We start from the raw sequence: 18819 nt of genomic DNA, 5'->3' as shown, positions 1-18819 counted from the left end.
GCTGTAGATCACGATCTGATGAAGCCAATAAGACCACATCATCTGCAAAAAGCAGAGATGCAATTCTGAGGCCACCAGAACGGATCCCCTGACATACTGACATACAGTTTGACATAAATGACTAAAAATATGACATAATTGACATAAAGTTTGACATAATTGACAAAACGTTTGACATAATTGACATAGTTTGACATAATTGACAAAAAGTTTGACATAATTGACAAAAAGTTTGACATAATTGACATAAAGTTTGACATAATTGACAACAAGTTTGACATAATTGACAAAGTTTGACATAACTGACATAAAGTTTGACATAACTGACATAAAGTTTGACATAATTGACAAAAAGTTTGACATAATTGACAAAAAGTTTGATATCATTGACATAGTTTGACATAATTGACATAAAGTTTGACATAATTGACAAAAAGTTTGACATAGTTGACATAAAGTTTGACATAATTGGCATAAAGTTTGACATAACTGACAAAAAGTTTGACATAATTGACATAAAGTTTGACATAAAGTTTGACATAAAAGAGAAAAGTTTGACATAACTGACTTAAGTTTGACATAATCAACCAAAAATTTGACATAATTGACATAACGTTTGACATAATTGACATAAAGTTTGACATAATTGACATAAAGTTTGACATAATTGACAAAAAGTTTGACATAGTTGACATAAAGTTTGACATAATTGACAAAGATTGACATAACTGACATAAAGTTTGACGTAATTGACAAAAAGTTTGACATAATTGACATAGTTTGATATAATTGACAAAAAGTTTGACATAATTGACAAAAAGTTTGACATAATTGACAAAAAGTTTGACATAATTGACATAAAGTTTGACATAATTGACAACAAGTTTGACATAATTGACAAAGTTTGACATAACTGACATAAAGTTTGACATAACTGACATAAAGTTTGACATAATTGACAAAAAGTTTGACATAATTGACAAAAGTTTGACATCATTGACATAGTTTGACATAATTGACATAAAGTTTGACATAATTGACAAAAAGTTTGACATAATTGACAAATAATTGTGACCATGTTCCACAAATAAGAGGACAATAAGTTGATCAACATCTACAAGCTGAAGTTCCATCACTGTACTTCTTGCTTTCATTCACTGACTACAATTTAAATTCAGATTTGATAAAAAGAAAAAAGAAAAGTCCTTCTTTTATTGATATTTGCATATGTAGCTACAATAAAACTGCTGAAAACAACAACTGTTTCAATTCAATTCAATTTATTTATAAAGTGCCAAGTCACAACAGAAGTCGTCTCAGGACACTGAACAGAAACATTTATATATAAAAATAATAATCTAACATTATTTATCTGAGGAGCAGACTGCTTTGAATTTAACTCCATTGCAGAACTCTCATCTTGAGCAAACATGAAGGCGACATTCATTTGTTGAAACAAGTCTTTTCATGGCCTCTATGTCATTTTTATTTTTGTTCGTCTGTTTGTGTGTTTGGTTTAAAATGGTTAGCTGTGTCACCATGAAAAGCGGGTGATAATGTAATTGCCTTTGTGTATGTGCGTGCGTGTGTGTCTTCATGACTAAATATTAAATACCCACTAAAGCACTGGATGGATTTTAATGAAACTACATTTTAACAGTCAAGTGAGGAGTGTCTCTGCTGTATGACGGCCATGTTGGAGAAAAGCTCGTAGCTACAACTGATTGAAAACAGCACAAAAATCATAGAATCTGTCATATTTGTTCTTTTGCTTGATGAGTGGCAGATCAGTCCATGTGACCATTTGAACTGGACAGTGCTGAAATGTTACACAGTGGTCTGGTGGAGGATGAATGGGGTTCTCTTTGGCATCACATGGATTGCCAAGTTTGTGTATATCATTTTACGTGAGACAAACATGGCGTCAAGATGCATTCGAAGAAGAGCCAGCATCATGACTGTAAAGCTTTAACAATGTTCTGCAGGAAACCTTCAGCCCTGTCAGTCATGTGGAGGTCATTTTGACATACCACTGACCTAAACATTGCTCTGATCACATCAGCCCCATTGTAGAAATAGTATCACCTGAGGTTTATGATTGTTTTCAGTCAAATGTTGCTGCTTACCTCAGTGAACGTTTGTTTATGGTCTGAGAGACTGGTTTCAACTGGTTTAACTCCTGGAAGTTTCTTTCATTTTACAACAGTTAGTGTTCCTTACAGGGAAACGTCAACCACCTTATTAACTGCATCAAATGCTTGGCTGATGTTGCCCCATGAGATTTTCCAAGAGTTAAGAGTTTTCAGAATTTTATAAATTCCATCCATCCATCCATCCATCCATCCCATTTACCTGCTTCTTCCTTTTCGAGTTGCGGGTGTCACTGGTGCCCATGTCCAGCAGCCACTGTGCTCCATCTCACAACAAGTTAAGTCTGCTGGAAGGTGACCTGATGATGTTATGGCTGATAGGAGTATAATCAGAGGGTTCTGGTGAAGGGAAGCATGTCAGAAGTTCTTGTCACAAATACAGGGACTCCCCAGGGTTGTGTTCTCTCACCCCTTCTTTTTATTTTGTATAGAGACAGCTGCAGGTCTTTCCTGGTCAAGTTTTCTGATGACTCGGCACTCTGTCATCAGAAAACTTCTTCAAGAAAACCTCTTCAGTGTTCAGTCAGACCACGGAGGTGCCCTACCTGCTTCTGTGAACTGGTGTGAGGACAGTTCATCTTAATGTCTCTAAGACAAAGGAGCTTGTGGTGGGTTTTAGTTACAATAGAATACCTAAACCCAGCTTTGTTCATGGAAAAGGTGGACATAGTGAACGCAAAAATATTTGGGAACTATTTTTGATTCCAAATTAAAACTTAACTTGAACTTTGTGTATTGTCAAGCGAGGTGAGCAGAAAATTCATTTTCTGAGGGAACTAAATTCATTTAACATCTGTAAGGAAATTATTATTATTATTATTTTTTAGTTGTTTATTGAAAATATTTGAACTGTTTCCTTTATTTGTTGGCTTGGTGGTCTGTCGGTAAAGGATAAAATCTGCCCTCAGAGCATCGTTAAGGTTTGCTCCAAAATAATTGGGGTCCAGCAGAGGAACCTCAGTACTTGTGGGAGAAGCAGGTCCTTTGCAAAAGCAAAACACTAGTTTCCCGACGGAACCACATCCTGTCTTGTGAATTTATACTGATGCCTTCAGGCCGGCGCTTTATAGCACCATGCAGGAAGACAAACAGACTGTCTCACTCTATTCCTTCTGCCATCAGGCTGCTGAACCTGGATGGCAGCTCTGAGTTACTCCTACAGCTTCCCCACAAAGTGGCTGAATTGCGATGCTGATTTCTGTTGGTGTGTTACTGTGCAATATATATTTTAATACTTTTAATGTTTGTTGTTGTTGCTTTTAACTATATGAGCATAAGTATGTGTGTGTGTGAATCTGGAAACTGCCAAACTGAATTGCCTTTTGGGGATAAATAATGTATCTGAATCTGAAATAAGAAAAATGCTACATTCTAAACCTATGTAGAAAAGACACAATTCCACCAAATTGGTCAACCACAGCTCTTTTAATTCTTAACAGCGGTTGACATTTCAGATATGATGTGTTTGTTAAGCTTCTCAAGGCCAACAGTTGATGCTTTTACTCTACCATGTAACGCCGAGGCTTAACTCATGGCTACACTCGTGAATCAGTCCATTGCACTTCTTCACAAGGTCTATGTTGATTCTCATTTGTTTGTATTCAAGTCCATCTTCTGTTACAGAAAAAAAACCAGATACCACATAGAAAGGAAGTAACGCTCATGCTGTGATGTTTGTAGTCTTCATGGAAGTGTCTTGATTTTAGTGTGAGAGGAATATGGAGAGGCTTGCATTCTCTGCACTCTTCAGGTTATTTACCATTCATAACTTCATTTCATTTTATTTATGTTCACATTGTTTTCTCTGTATTTTTTATTCTTTATTGCTTTTGCTTTGATTACCAGTCAGATTAAAACACTAGAGACTGGGAGAGACAGAAAAGGCTGAATGTTTCCAGATTAATTTTTTTACTTGTTTCTCCAACAAATTAAAGTATTTTTTATAAACAAATAAATAATGCAACCAAAACCCAAATCTTTGAAAAATGATTTGTCAAAATAAGTGGAGAACAACAGATAGCCACCCTCGCCCCACCCCCACAGCCACGACTGTCTCTCTCACTCTGTATCTCTATCTGTTCACAGGGGACATCACTCAGAAGGGTTATGAGAAGAAGAGGTCCAAGCTAATCAGGGCATATGCTGGAGGTAATTTAGCTAAAATATTCCCATACGGGTACCGGAGCATCGATCTGGTATCATGACAAATCTAGTTGTGTTGACAGTGTACTCTATTGATTCAGTCTTCAGCTGCAGCCATTAGTAGATGTAGGTTAGTGCTCCCTGGAGCTCAGCTTGGGCCTGCTCCTCTGAATCTATCGGATCAACATGTAGTCACTCACTGCAACCAAAACACACACACATCCATCACACACCCTGGTTCCCCTTGTCATGCACAGGCTTAGCAATAATGGGTTACAGGATACTGAAGGATGTTCTGTCAGAGATACAACTACCACACGTTTCTGGTTTGTTTCTTTTGATTATTTTATGTTGGAAAGTCAGAAAAATCTAATTTTTCTGCATAATCAAATCACCTCCATTTTTGTTTTTCCTTTTGGCACTTTTATTTCTCGCTTTTGTCAATCGTTTATGTGCATGTCTGTGTGCGTGTGCATACGTGTGCGTTTGTCCGCTTGCTTACCTGCCTGCTTCTGTAGGTATGGAGGGGCCAATGTCTCATCGGGCCCCGCTCGGCCCTCCTTCTGCTGCCCGTTTCCACCGGCGGAGAACCTCTGGCACAAGAGACGAACGCTACCGATCAGGTATAGATGTCACACTGGACAGATACTTACAGGCAGAATAAAGAATATAACTGTACAAATGTTCTCAGCCTACTGATATAAAATTAATGGTAAGAACTCACCACAGTTAAGCTCTGCGGATTAATAAATTAACTCCAGTTGTAAAAAATTCAGTCCTTACATTAATGCAGAATTTGTTCACAAGTTTTTAAATGAGATGCATTTTGTGTCATTACTTTTCACTTATTTCTGATATATTTTGATTAATGAATAATAATTATTATTTTTAATAGAGGTCATTTACATGATGTGGTTGAAACTTTTCTTTCGTCAGTCTGGTTAGCCCCTCTACCACCACTTTACTCCATGTTCAACAAAGTTGCACAAAGATGGCTGCCTCTTGGACGTGGAGGGGAAGCAAGGCTCACAGCATTGGTGCAGGGTTTAAACTGTTTTACCATGGTGTGGACAGAAAGAGAAATGGAGTAGGGGTGGTCCTCAAGGAGGAGTTGGCAAATAATGTAGTAGAGGTGAAAAGAGTGTCAGATAGGGTGATGTGTCTGAAGGTAGAAGTAGAAGGTCTGATATTGTCATTGGTTATGTTCCACAGGTTGGTTGTGAAGTGGAGGAGAAAGATGTGTTTTGTAAAGATCTGGATGAAGTGATAGAGAGTATTCCCAGGGAGGAAAGAGTGGTGATCATAGCAGACCTGAATGGACATGTTGGTGAAGAGAACAGAGGGGATGAGGAAGTGATGGATAGGTTTGGTGTTAAGGAAAGAAACCAAGAAGGACAGATGGTGGTGGATTTTGCCAAGAGAATGGACATGGCTGTAGCCAACACCTATTTCCAAAAGAGGGTGGAATATAGAGTGACCTATAAGAGTGGAGGCAGGTCGACTACATTCTGTGTAGAAGAGGAAACCTGATAGAGATTGGAGACTCTAAGAGTGTGGCAGAGGAGAGCATGGCCAGACAGCATTATATGGTTGTGTGTAGAATGATTGTTGTTGTGAAGAAGAGAAAAATAGTAAAGTCAGAGAAGACCAAATGGTGGAAGCTGATGAAGGAAGAATGTTGTGAGTTCAGAGAGGAGCTGTTAAAGGCTCTGGGTGGTAAGAAAGAGCTTTCAGATGACTGGGCTACTACAGCATCAGTAATTAGAGAGACAGATAGGAAGGTACTTGGTGTATCATCTGGACAGAGAATGGATGATAAGGAAACCTGGTGGTGGAGTAGTGAAGTGCAGGAAACTATTCAAAGAAAGAGGTTAGTCAAGAAGAAATATGACAGTGAGAGAACTGAAGAGAGAAATGGGAGTGAGATGTGATGTAGAGCAAAGAGTGGGGCATATCAGAAGGCATTTGATGAGTTGTGAGGGAGGAGGGACACCAAAGAGGATGAGAAGGACTTGTCTTGATTGGCGAGACAGAGGGATCAGGCTATTAAGAATGTGCAGCAGGTTAGGCTTGTTAAAGATTGAAACAGTAATGTTCAAGTGAGAATATGATGGGAAGGAGTGCTTTGGGGAGCTAATGAATTAAGATAATGAAAGCTAAAGAAGAGTAAAGGTCATCAAAACTGGAACAGGAAGTGGGAAACAATTGTTTGGGTGACATTCGTAAAGCTCTGAAAAGAATGAAGAAGGCTGTAGGACCAGATGACATACCAGTGGAGGTTTGGAAGAGAAGTGAAGGTTTGGAGAGATGGCAGTGAGGTTTTTGACTCAAATATTCAACGGCATATTTGAGGGTGAGAAAATGTCTGAGGAATGGAGAAGAAGTGTTCTGGTGCCCATTTTTAATAACAAGGGTGATGTACAGAGTTGTAGCAGCTACAGGGGAACTAAGTTGATGAGTCACACAATGAAGATCTGGAAGAGAGTTGTGGAAGCAAGACTTTGACGTGAGATGACTTTTTGTGAGCAGCAGTATGGTTTCATGCCAAGAAAGAGCACCACAGATGCCATCTTTGCTTTAAGAATGCTGATGGAGAAGTACAGAGAGGGTCAGAAAGAACTCCATTGTGTCTTTGCAAATTTAGAAAAAGCATATGACAGAGTGCCGAGGGAGGAGGTGTGGTATTGCATGAGTAAATCTGGAGTGGCAGAAAAGTATGTTAGACTGGTACAGGACATGTATGAGGACAGCAGGACATGTATGAGGACAGCAGGACAGTGGTGAGATGTGCTGTAGGAGTGACAGATAGCTTCAAGGTGGAGGTGGGAGTGCATCAAGGATCATCTCTGAGCCCCTTCTTGTTTGCTCTGGTGATGGACCAACCAACAGATGAAGTCAATCAAGAATCCCCATGGTCGATGATGTTTGCAGATGACGTTGTGATCTTTGGAGAGAACAGGGAACAGGTGGAAGAGAACTTGGAGAGTTGGAGGTATGCACTGGAAAGAAGCGGAATGACAGTCAGCCGTAGTGAGACAGAGTACGTGTGTGTGAATGAGAGGGAGGCCGGTGGAACAATGAGGCTACAAGGAGCAGAGGTCACAAAGGTGCAGGACTTCTAGTACTTGTTGTCCACTGTCCAAGAAAATTAGGAGAGTGGTAAAGAGGTGAAAAGAGAGTCCAGGCAGGATGGAGTGGATGGAGAAAAGTTTCAGAAGTGATTTGTGACAAAAGGGTGTCAGCAAAGATCCAAAGAAACATTTACAGGATACTGGTGAGACCAGCTATGTTGTATGGTCTGGAGACAGAGACGTGGACAAAAAGACAGGAGAAAGAACTGGAAGTGGCAGAAATGAAGATGTTGAGGTTCTCCTTAGGAGTGATGAGGATGGATAAGATTAGGAATGAGATCATCAGAGGTACAGCACAGGTTGAACAACTGGGAGATAAAGTTAGAGAGGACATACTGAGATGGTTTGGACATGTCCAGAGGAGGGACAGTGGGTATATTGGTAGAAGGATGTTAGAAATGCAGCTGCCAGGAAAAAGACAAAGAGGAGATATATGGATGATGTTAGAAAGGACATGGAGGTAGTTGGAGTGAGGACAAAAGATGTAGAGGACAGAGTGAGATGTTGGAGGATGACTCGCTGTGGAGACCCCTGACGAGTGAAAAGCCAAAAAAAGACAAAGATCATCAGTTCACATAGCATCAGCTGCACAACTAAACAAACAAACAAACCGTTAATCTCTGCCTTTGCTTGGGTTCTCGTCATCTTCCATGTAATTACAAATCCCCTTCATGTCCAACTATGTGTCCAGGTTTTTATATACCTTCAGGATTTCTTTTGTCAACTTTCTAACCTCAGAACTGGGTTCACATAAGAATGAGAAATCTTGATTTCTGATTTCATTTTAATCATCATAGTCCACCTATTCTTTGTTAGATAGTAAGTATTAGAGTCAAGCAAATAATTTATGATGATATTTCCTTGTTATAGTAACAAACCTACAACTGGTGGTAGCAGCCATGTTGAGTGTTTTCCCATTCACAGTTAAATGGGGAGTGATGTGGAGGTGTGGGTGTGCAAACAGCCATGTGGGTGACAATTACATGAGCACACAACCCATATGTAAAACCTAATCTATAAACAGATTGCACCATTTCTTCAAAAGCAATAAGTAGCTTTGTAAATTGAATGTTCTAGTTGTTTAAATGCTTTCAGTTCAGGGCACTTAGCTTTCAGGACTTTAATGGGACTTCATGTTCATTTTATCTTAGACTTCAATTTGCATAATTGACAGTTGAAAAACAAATACATTTGATCACATTTTATCTCTGTTCAGCCCTATAGTCATCGTCCTGTCTCTAAAAGGAAAAATGGCTAACATCTGAAAGCCTGACAAGTAAAAACAACAGCTTATAAGCTACATACCTTGCATTAGGTGTTCAGAGAATAATCTTACATTACATAATATTACTACATTATACAACTACTGTTAGAAGTGACTAATTGATTGTCTGGCAAATATTAAAGACAACTTTGCCATTTTTTTCAAACAATTTGCTTAAGCCACACTTTCGTTGCAAAAACTCGGGCATATTTGAGGGCAGCACAATGTTGATGCACTTCATATTACACCCTTTTGTCCATCAATGTCCCAGTATTGGTTTGCCATTCATGACAAGGGCACACCCTAAAGAAAGTTGATTTAAACATTATACTAACCTTTTAAAAAGAATGACGTGCACTGGAAACTGGAAACACTGGTGAGTCTTGCTTTATTAGTGGGCAAAAGTTTATTCTAAATAGATGAATCACTCATGTTTGGAGCTGCGGTTATAGCAAGCTTCCAATGAACTGTAGAGCAGGTAACAATGGGTACAGATCTGCATTGAGCCCTAGAGAGAAGTTACTACAGCACATGAAATAATGGATTTTTACTTTTTATTTTGTAGATTTTAATTTGTAAAAATAAACTGTTACAATCAGCATTCACAAATAAACATTAAAAAAGCGTTTCAGTGTAGACAGGAAGCATTTTGCTCCGTTTTCATATGAATGTGTCTTTCGTCTCTGTCTCTCAGATGTCCACACGGAGGCGGTGCAGGCTGTGCTGGCACGCCATGTAGAGAGGAAGATGGCGGTGCCCATGCCTTCCAAAAGACGTTCACTGGTGGTTCAGACCTCTATGGATGCTTACACACCCCCAGGTGCCAATACACAAACTGAACTCCTCACCTGTTCTCACTCTACACCAGGAATTATCCTCCACCTCATCATAATCTATAGTGTAGGCCCACTACTGGATTATGTCTGCTGAGGATTACCTTTTTATGATCTGGTTCATTTAAATTCTAAATTTAGCATGGCTGAAAGCAGCTTTTTCTAAAGGGTGATTCACAGTTTTCCTCATTTACACAAGCGTACAATCTGTACTGGTGTACACCGTTCAACAGGAAAAACATTCGGACTGTTTTCGCCCTCTTCATCTCGAAGCACTCAGAGCAGAGACGCGCTGAAAACAAATCACATGCACACAGCCATCACTGATCCCACTGTCGCTGACAGTCCCTCGCACCGCGCCCCATCCTCCCCTGGGACCTTTGTAGTTAAAATTTTACTTTGTATTAAACGTGAATGTATTCGAAGCGTCGTCATGTACAACTTGCGTACAAGTCGTACGTTGTAAAATTTTTAAAAGCACGTACAAAAGTGGAATGCCAATAGTTTGACCATAGTACTAACATCCCAGAGACAATGTGTGCACTGCAAAGGATGCTGGGTAGTCTTGTGACAATTATGTGTGCAATGTTTCCGACGGTTTACGATGTTTCTGATTGTGGAAAAGTTTTTATTTTTTTTGTAAATATCCCGTTCATGTTTGCTTTGGCATTTATGTAAACAACCACCATGAGGTTTTTCCCGGTATGTATAAGGCTCAAAGCACTTCCTGTTGGAGGGTGAAAATGTGTGCCAATAACTAGAGCCCGACCGATATGGACATTTTTGCTATTGTCAATACCGATATTGGGAGAGGAAGGCGACTGCAGATAACCGATATAACGGTTGATTATTATTTTTTTTAGCTTTGTCCACCCCCCAAGAATCTAAGTAAACAGCGAGTGGAGTAGCTTGTTTATTTAGCGCAGCTGTTAGCAACCATGAAGCTAAGCTAATCAGATCCACGCTATACCTAGACCCACAGTAGGTTTAGAAGTGGATCACTGGTCATAAAAACAGTCTTCCTAATGTGTGGTCACATTTTCTATCTTCCACTGTTCCCCATAAAGTTATCAAGTGAGGTCCAAAAATATAAATTAAACAAAGAAACGCCGTTCTCTGTTCATTGTTTAAACAGTCAGTCATATATGGTGAAGGTCTAATTAATTTTAACCGCAGCGGTGTTTATGTTTCTTTGTAGAGAAGTAAATATTTCAGACAAACTATGCATTTAATTGTGGACAAGGATAACATTACCAACACTGAAAAATTTAACCTCTACGTTAGATTTATTGTTCTGGATAAAGTTTTACAAGGCAACAGCCTTTTTTTTTTAGGTTATCTAAACGTTAGTTTGCTAACTTGAGAGGCATGTAGCTAATGACAAGTGGGTTGGACGATTGAAGAGAATTTATTATTGTTGATTTATTTTACAGATCAGTTCAAATAAACTTACCATGATCTGTTCAGCAAAATACGCTGAAGCTCGCTGCTTCGTCCGCGCTGAAAGTGAAACCTAATGGCCATGACTTGAAAGTAGTTTTCATGCGCCCTCTGCTGGATACATTGTCCAATTACAGCTGGTTCCAGCATTTGCAGCATGCTTGACCTGGAATTAAAACAAATATATTTTGTATGCTTGTAAATATGTTAAAATCTGTGTGTCACCTTACGTGAGTTGTGTTTGTCTGATTTTTAGTTAAAATTTACCCCAGAAAAGCAGCCCTCTGCACAGACAGGATTACACTTGAATATCAGCTTTCTCAGACTGGGACAGGAATGCTCATCCCAGCAAAAACTGCAAACATGCACATTCCCTGTGGCTTGCAAACCCACTGACAGCGTCTCAGAAAAAAACAAAAAAAACAATCAAATGCCAAAGAAACCTGTAAAATTTGCAGCCAGTCAAATTACCCGGCAGCAGTCTGCCTGAAAGCAGAACCAATACAGATTATTTGTATATTTTCAGTGTTTGGCTCATTCTGCATAAAGAGAATCCAGTCTGAGAGGCAGTGGAGTTGACCTTCACCTCCAATAGGAGCTCATTTGATTGTTCATAATCAGCGCTGATGGAATAATTTTAGTGCGGATTAAATTTTAGTAAGGGAAATAAATTACTTTGCTAATTTGCTTCTTAACCTTTGATAATTTTCTCAAGTGAACTTGACATCTCCTGAAATACCCGTGTAACCTGAGTATTAAACATTGATTGTTCTGACAACTCTGTTATGTTGTTTAAATTTAAATCTTCTGCTCACACTGATTGTTACCCGGCCTCGTCTGCCTGTGTTAAAATGATTAGCTGTTGCTTAAAGAAACAAATTCAGTCTTCTCTTCAACGTGCAGCCTGAAGCTTGTTGTCAGTAAATTGGTTCTCGTGGCTCTTGCACAGAACAGCCACAAGAACCAATTTACTGATCATTGGCATTTTGTGTCCAAAGGCTCTTGAGCTTGTTGCCTGGGTCACTCAAAGGTCACAGAACTGCAGTGATTAAAGCAGTGAAAAACACTCAACGATGAATGCATTTTTAATATAATGAAGCTCCGATGTAGAAAAATAATAATACTGCTGAGGGCTTTTCAAAGTGCATGACACATCAAATTCAGCATGGAAAATAATTTTTAAAAAGTTAGCACAGCAAAAGTTCAGGTTCAAGTTTATTTATTGTCATTCGCATCACATGTGGTACATGATGTGGAACGAAATTGTGTACTCAAGGTCCCAGTTATATCCAAAAATAGCAAAAATATAAAGTAACAGTATATAAGGAACTAAGATAAGATAAGATATACGCTTAACGAACGCCAAACGGTGCGCTAAAAGATCTAAGATATATGCTAAACACTAAAAATGTAAAATAATATGGTGCAGTAAACAGCAGCCCAAACATGAGTCTGCAGTGAGCAGATGGGTATGAATGAATACAGCAGCATGAGATAGTCAGCAGCATATATAGCAGCAAAATATACTTTATATACTTGGTATTTTTGGGTGTAACTGGGACCTTGTATACACAATTTCGTTCCACCTCATGTACGATGATGCAAAAGGCAATAAATGACTTGAACTTGAAGCATGAGATCAAAAGCAGGTAACAAATAATGGATGTAAAGAAATTCTCAAAAATTACATTAATAAGATTAAAGTTTTGAAACTGGCAGCAGGATGCTTTAATTTATTTTTGTTTGCAATACTGTCAGTGAAGTGTAACTATGATGGTGAGCCTTCCAGTGCATCTTCTTTTAATCTTACATGCTTGTTAGTTCGCTTTAAAAGATACAACTTGTGTCACAACACAACTACCAAAATCCTCTGGTTCTTGCACAGGAACTAAACACCTCCACAAAAATTCAAAGAGGTTCACTTCAAAGAAAGGACAATCCAGAGAGACTGCACACAAACTACACCCACATTGATTAATATCAACAATGTAGACGCACAAAATGGAAACTTGTGCCAAGAATACCATTTCCTAGTGTTACCCCAACATCTACCTGTGGTTAAAGTATTCTGTAACAAACGGGTCATCCCGTCAAGACAACGGTTAACTATCAAATGTGGACGAGTCCGTTTAGGTAAACAGATGCAACATCAATATGTTCATATGTAAAACTTATTTAGTCTGCAACAGTCTTCAGCAAACAATTAATTTAATTTATAAAGCCAATATCTCACTGTTGGAGAAAATATACGTCAGCTCACTCGTAAAGAACAGTACTCGACGGCAGAAGATTTTCAACCGCTATTTACTTGTAAGGTCAATTTTTCAGGACAGGTTACACAAATATACATAAAGTACACGCATGAGGACCGGTCGTGAGAATCTGCCCCGAGCTGCTTCCTCAAGTCGTTTTTATACCCTCATCAATTCAGCCGAGCTCACGGAGGGCAGGAGGAGTCCTTGAAGTGACAGATGCATGCTGCAGCCAGCTCCTCTTCCAGCTCTCTCTGCTAAGCCAAACATATGGTTCATGGGCAGAAAAACATTCTCAGCCATAGTAATAAAAACACCCACAACCTTTGAGCGACAGTTCCCTAACAGCTGTGACTGTTTGTGACTAGTTTGTGAAAGGTATTCCTGAAGAAGTCTTCAGAACATCTCAAAATGCTCACGGAGGTTCTCAGATTCCTTGTGTGAATCGCAGGGACTCGCAGGTTTAGGGAAAATTTGTTAAACATATTTTTGGAAATGCTGCAGTTCCAGGGGCTTTTGTTTGCCTCTTGAACTTGTCTCATTTTAGTTTCTGCAAATATTAGAACATCACATCAAAAACTGGATTGGGACACAGTTTGAACACTAAAATGGGATTATTATTATTAGACCTTTATTTATACAGGTTAGTTCCCATTGAGCCTCCAAGACTCATTTACAAGAGAGACCTGATTACATTTAACATACAGGCAGATGAGAAAAAGAGAACATGAGGATGGAGGAAGCCCCCCCCCCCCAAAAAAAAAATCCAGTCTCACATTATTTCCTGGCTGAGAAACTGTGTGAAAGGTGGAACAAAAAGACCTGGCAACGTAAAGCTGCAACATACAGTGACATCATAATACATTTATGCATATAGGTCTACAAAGCCAGTAAGTTATCCATAAACACTCTAGAGTTCCATTGTTCTGATAAGATGGTACAGTGTCTATCAGCATCGTGGTTCTGATAAGGCCACAGATGTCCTCGAGAGGGGCGGGGTGGGACAGGCAGAGCTTCTAGTTTATGTATCCTCCAGGAGCAATTTGCGATAAGTTGGCCTGTCCAAGGCCAGCGAGGAGGCCAAATTCAGATAAACAATTGTTTGGGCCACCAGACTCTGTTTTCTGTCTGCCTTCAAGTTCTGCTGGTACATCTCATTGGTGAATCCAAACAGCCAGAATCAGTGGACATTCTGCCCGGTCCATGCTCAAGTTATTATTCTCCAAGACTGAATCCTTCATGCTGGCGAGTTCAAGGAGCAAGTGGCCTACGATTCTCAGAAATGGTGTCCAGCTTGCGGTTGAGCTCGGTTAGCATATGAGTTTGAGAGCTCGAGGCACGGATTAGTCCTCCACATAAGGCTGGCAGCTTTATCATGACCGAAACTGCTGCTGACGTCTTCCTAATTTGTCGATAACCGAGGTTTCCACCGATTCCAAAAAGCAGAAACCCTGTTATCATAAGTCCAATAATGTACACATCTTCTACATCCTCCACGGACAGCACAGATAGCAAGGGCGTCATAAGCATACGTAATGTGGGGGGGACACGCAGATGTGTGCAGGTGTGTGCATGAGTGCGTGTGTGCACGTGCGTGTGCGCGCACATGCAAAAACTGTTCACTAGTGTACAAAAAAGCAGCATTCCACCTAGATTTCCTTTAATTTCACACATTTAAAACATGTTTCTGACCAAGTTTGTGTAAATTCAGCTGTGGGTTTGAAGACATTTTAACTTTAATACACTTTAATACAGAGCATCAGATCGGCACTATTTGTGTTTATAGAGAAATAAAAAACATCACCACTGGACTTTTTTACTTGTGTTCAACACGACTCATCTAAATGATGTTTCTCATGAAGCTTGAGGACAATAAGGTGTGGGGTTTTAAAGACATTTCAACTACAATGCACCTGAACACACAGCGTCTCTTACACCTGCAGCGTCTCACAGCGTCACAGTTACTGCTGAGATAACATGCTACAGACGTAGCGCTGCACTTCTCTCCTCCTAACATGTAAATATGTTTATGATCAACCCCCTGGTCAACAACTGCCCGCACTAAGCTGCTAAACTGGTGAGCGAGTAACACAGAGGTGTCTCCATCTCCTCCACCTGTGCGCGTTTTCTGCCGAGGCAGGAGGAGACGCACACACACTGCAGGCTGCTACTTGGCTACTGGTGGAGAGTTGAAGGTAACCAGGAAAACCTGGAGTGGAGTTTTAGTGGTTTGAGTATTCTCCTATTAATCAAGTGGAATAGATTTGTTCATGAAGAAAGAGAAACTGGTAAGAGAAAGGGTAAGAGCAACCATCTTCGTCGAAGGTGAAAGCGAGAATGAATAAAAGATTAAGACTAAGATCAAATTCAGTTTCATTCCTTCGCCCTACCAATAAGTATGACCCCTCTTTAATAGGACCACGTGACTCAATTTCAAACACTAAGAATTTACTGAGACTACAAATGAAAAGTTGCCTATTTTCTCATCATTTGAACCACCAACTAGCCTACAGCTGCTGCTCAGTGACATGCTGCCCTAAGCAAGACCAGCAAAAATACCAAATGTAACGCATCGTAAAACACCTGACTAGACATGGCAATGATTTTTTTAAACTGTATTTGCTAGCGCAGCTCACATTGTTGTGTTAGACATGTGCCTCTGAAAAATGTGCTGTCTGCAGGACCTAGTATAGTATAGTCCTACTACTTTATCAAAAACATCAAACTAATCCAACAGAAGGATTGGGACCCCCTGACTTCCCAGTTTAAATGCTAAAATGAGACGCTGGATAAGTCTGTATTTCATTTCGCCTCATTCCTCTATCAATAAGTTCGGGCTCTAGGACTATCTTGGACTACAGAAACAATGTTTAGCACAAATTATAGTTGCCACAGAAACAAGTTATTGATATTATACATGCTAACCAGCACTTGCCTACACTACAACACACCAGCATTTGTTTGCTGTCTATCAAACACTAAATTATCAATCCCAGGTGGTGAAGACAGCTTTCTTACACGTTTTCTTTTTGCAGCAGACACCCATTAAAAGCTGTCTTTAACTCTTGCAACAACTGAGAACTAAACATTAACCTGCGCCCACATACTTGTTTGAAACCTGACTTGTCTTTTTACTTGAAAGGAATCAACTACAACAGGATTACTTGATAACTTGAAGACTTATCAGCTTTTTAAATTGGGTGTACCATTTTCCCTGGGAATATTTCTTAGGCCTTGTGACTATGAATTAAGAATCAATGTGACACACAGGATTTTTGAATAGGAAGTAATACTGAGAGATGTAACTGGGCCTCATTAGTATTAATTCTGTTTCCATGAGTATTGATTTAAGTTAAAGCAAACACTTCTCCTTAACAGTTGAATTCATTTATTGTAGTCATAAGGTTTTCTTTTGACAGATGTGTCTGTTGCATTTTGTGTTTGCTGTGTAAAAATATTTTCTTAACAAATAACGTAAGCGTCTGACTCTCACTAGGTCTGTCCCCGCTGTGCTCAGACTCGTCGTCGGGCTCCGAGGAGGAGGCGGGGCCGGGCGATGACATGTCGGGCATGGAGCACTGGATGGGCCGCCCCTCACAGCTTGGCCCCGCCCACCTGGGCTCCACTTCCTCCTCCTCTTCTTCCACGCAGAGCGGAGGCAGTGGAAACGCCGGGCGACTGGCTGACTCGTTGGCGCACTCCCACATTTCGCACTTGGCGCACGCGCACCTGGGGCACCCTCACCTGAGCCAGTCGCACCACCTGTCACAGTCGCATCACGGTGAGACCTGACTTCTGTAATGCGTCTGAGAATAAAAGAAGTAGGATGATTTTATCATGTTGAACCTCCATCTGTTGGGATGCAGAAAGGTTTTGGTCTAAGAAGTTCCTGAACAATAACGTAAATATCACAGTTGGTTCTTTTCTTTTACCCATCCTGCTTATTTCCAAGGATAGTTTTTATGTAATCCAAGGATTTTAAATTCAGTTAACTACATATATACCATATTTATGTGCCTGTTGGCTTTGTTTGCATCTCAAGTCCTTTCTCAAACTGATCAAAAGAAACCTGCTGTTATTTATCTTTTTATTGTAATTAAACTGTATTATTTGATGTTCAGCTGCATAACCAGCTGAGATGAATGGGAACTCCTGATTGCAAATTACAGCTGTCATTTCTAGCACGAACCTAAAGCCCGGCCCAGCCCGACCCTTATTTGGGCCGGGCCATAATATTGTGCTTAAAGTGCGGACTGGGCCGATCTCGGGCTTTGATTAGTTTTACGAATCATACAGCACAAAGAAAACTAAATAAGAATGCACGATATAAAATTTTGTTAATCTACTTATTGAGGAGGAGGCAGGTCCGACTGGCCGGTTGAAAGAGTTAAAAAAAAATGTCCAGTTATGCTCAGATGGATCAGCTGATCACCGGCCGCGCACGTCTCCCCACCTGCTGTCATCTAAAGCTAAATTAACTGATTTTACTTACTTAATTGTACCTTTCTGCAAGTTAATGCAGTTCATTCTCATCCCACAATTGGAGGGCCTGACCTCCATGGTCCAGTCTAAAATAAAAACTATCTCAGGAGGGCATGCCTGTCAAAAACTGCAGGATGTTGTGTAACGCCATTCCTTCATGCTGTTGGAGCTTACAAACTTGTCTCCTCATAGTAATGGTAGATACTATTCAAGTAAAGCTGCTTGTGTTCTGTAGTTGCCTCACGATAAGGGAAGGGAAAATTACTAATTCAACATGTTTGTGCCTTTGTTTCAATATTATTCTTTAAGCTTGTAAATATTTGTACAAAAACAGTAATATATTCAAACATTAGGGGAAGAAGTGTGTTACTGTCTGACAAACCCCACACCTCCAGAGAGGGGATGGATCAGAGCTGATCCAGTTTGTTTTCACTTCTTGTCGACCATCAGTCTGGAAAACATATCCTTTAAAAACATCTGGAATAATAAGCTTTTGATTCATAGTTTAACTTTTACTTTGTAGGTTTGCGTACATAAATGTTGCTGAATAGGTAGCATTATTTATTCATATTTATTTAACCAGGCAAATCACAGATTTATTTTGCAAGGAAGGCCTGGGCCTGAAGGCAACCCAACGTTAATAAACCACATTTAGCCTTAACTGCTCTCTACTCTGACGGATGTGAAACAAAACTACAGTTGTCCCTCGTTTATCACGGGGGATCCGTACCCTGAAGCCTCGTGATAAGTGAATAACTGCAAAGTACAAATAGAAGTACAAGTAGCAAGTAGTTGTTTATTTTAGTACCATATTTTCCACCGTAAATGTCGCACCACCCTATAAGTCGCATCAGTCCAAATATGTCTAATAAAGTGGAAAATCCATAAATATGTCGCTTCGTCATATACGTTGCATCTATTGTGCGTCACTGCTGACAACCTGGAAATGTGGGCCGAACCAGGGAATGTGGGCCGAACCAGGGAATGTGGGCCGAACCAGGGAATGTGGGCCGAACCAGGGAATGTGGGCTGAACCAGGGAATGTGGGCCGAACCAGGGAATGTGGGCCGAACCAGGGAATGTGGGCCGAACCAGGGAATGTGGGCCAAACCTGGAAATGTGGGC

General features: G+C 40.0%; 1 protein-coding gene across 1 annotated transcript in view; it reads left to right on the top strand.

The window, feature by feature from the left end:
- Positions 1-18819, top strand: part of LOC119426811 (disco-interacting protein 2 homolog C) — a 61940-nt gene that overhangs the window by 39128 nt on the left and 3993 nt on the right. The window contains exons 2-4 of the mRNA XM_037694391.1: positions 4811-4915; positions 9382-9507; positions 16709-16993. Coding sequence (XP_037550319.1) covers positions 4811-4915; positions 9382-9507; positions 16709-16993 — 516 coding nt within the window. The remainder of the gene's footprint in view (positions 1-4810; positions 4916-9381; positions 9508-16708; positions 16994-18819) is intronic.

Source organism: Nematolebias whitei, chromosome 20, assembly GCF_014905685.2.
Source record: "Nematolebias whitei isolate Nwh7 chromosome 20, NemWhi1, whole genome shotgun sequence".
NCBI lineage: Eukaryota > Metazoa > Chordata > Actinopteri > Cyprinodontiformes > Rivulidae > Nematolebias > Nematolebias whitei.
Note: the sequence above shows the minus strand (reverse complement) of the source record. Positions and strands in the feature narration are given on the sequence as shown.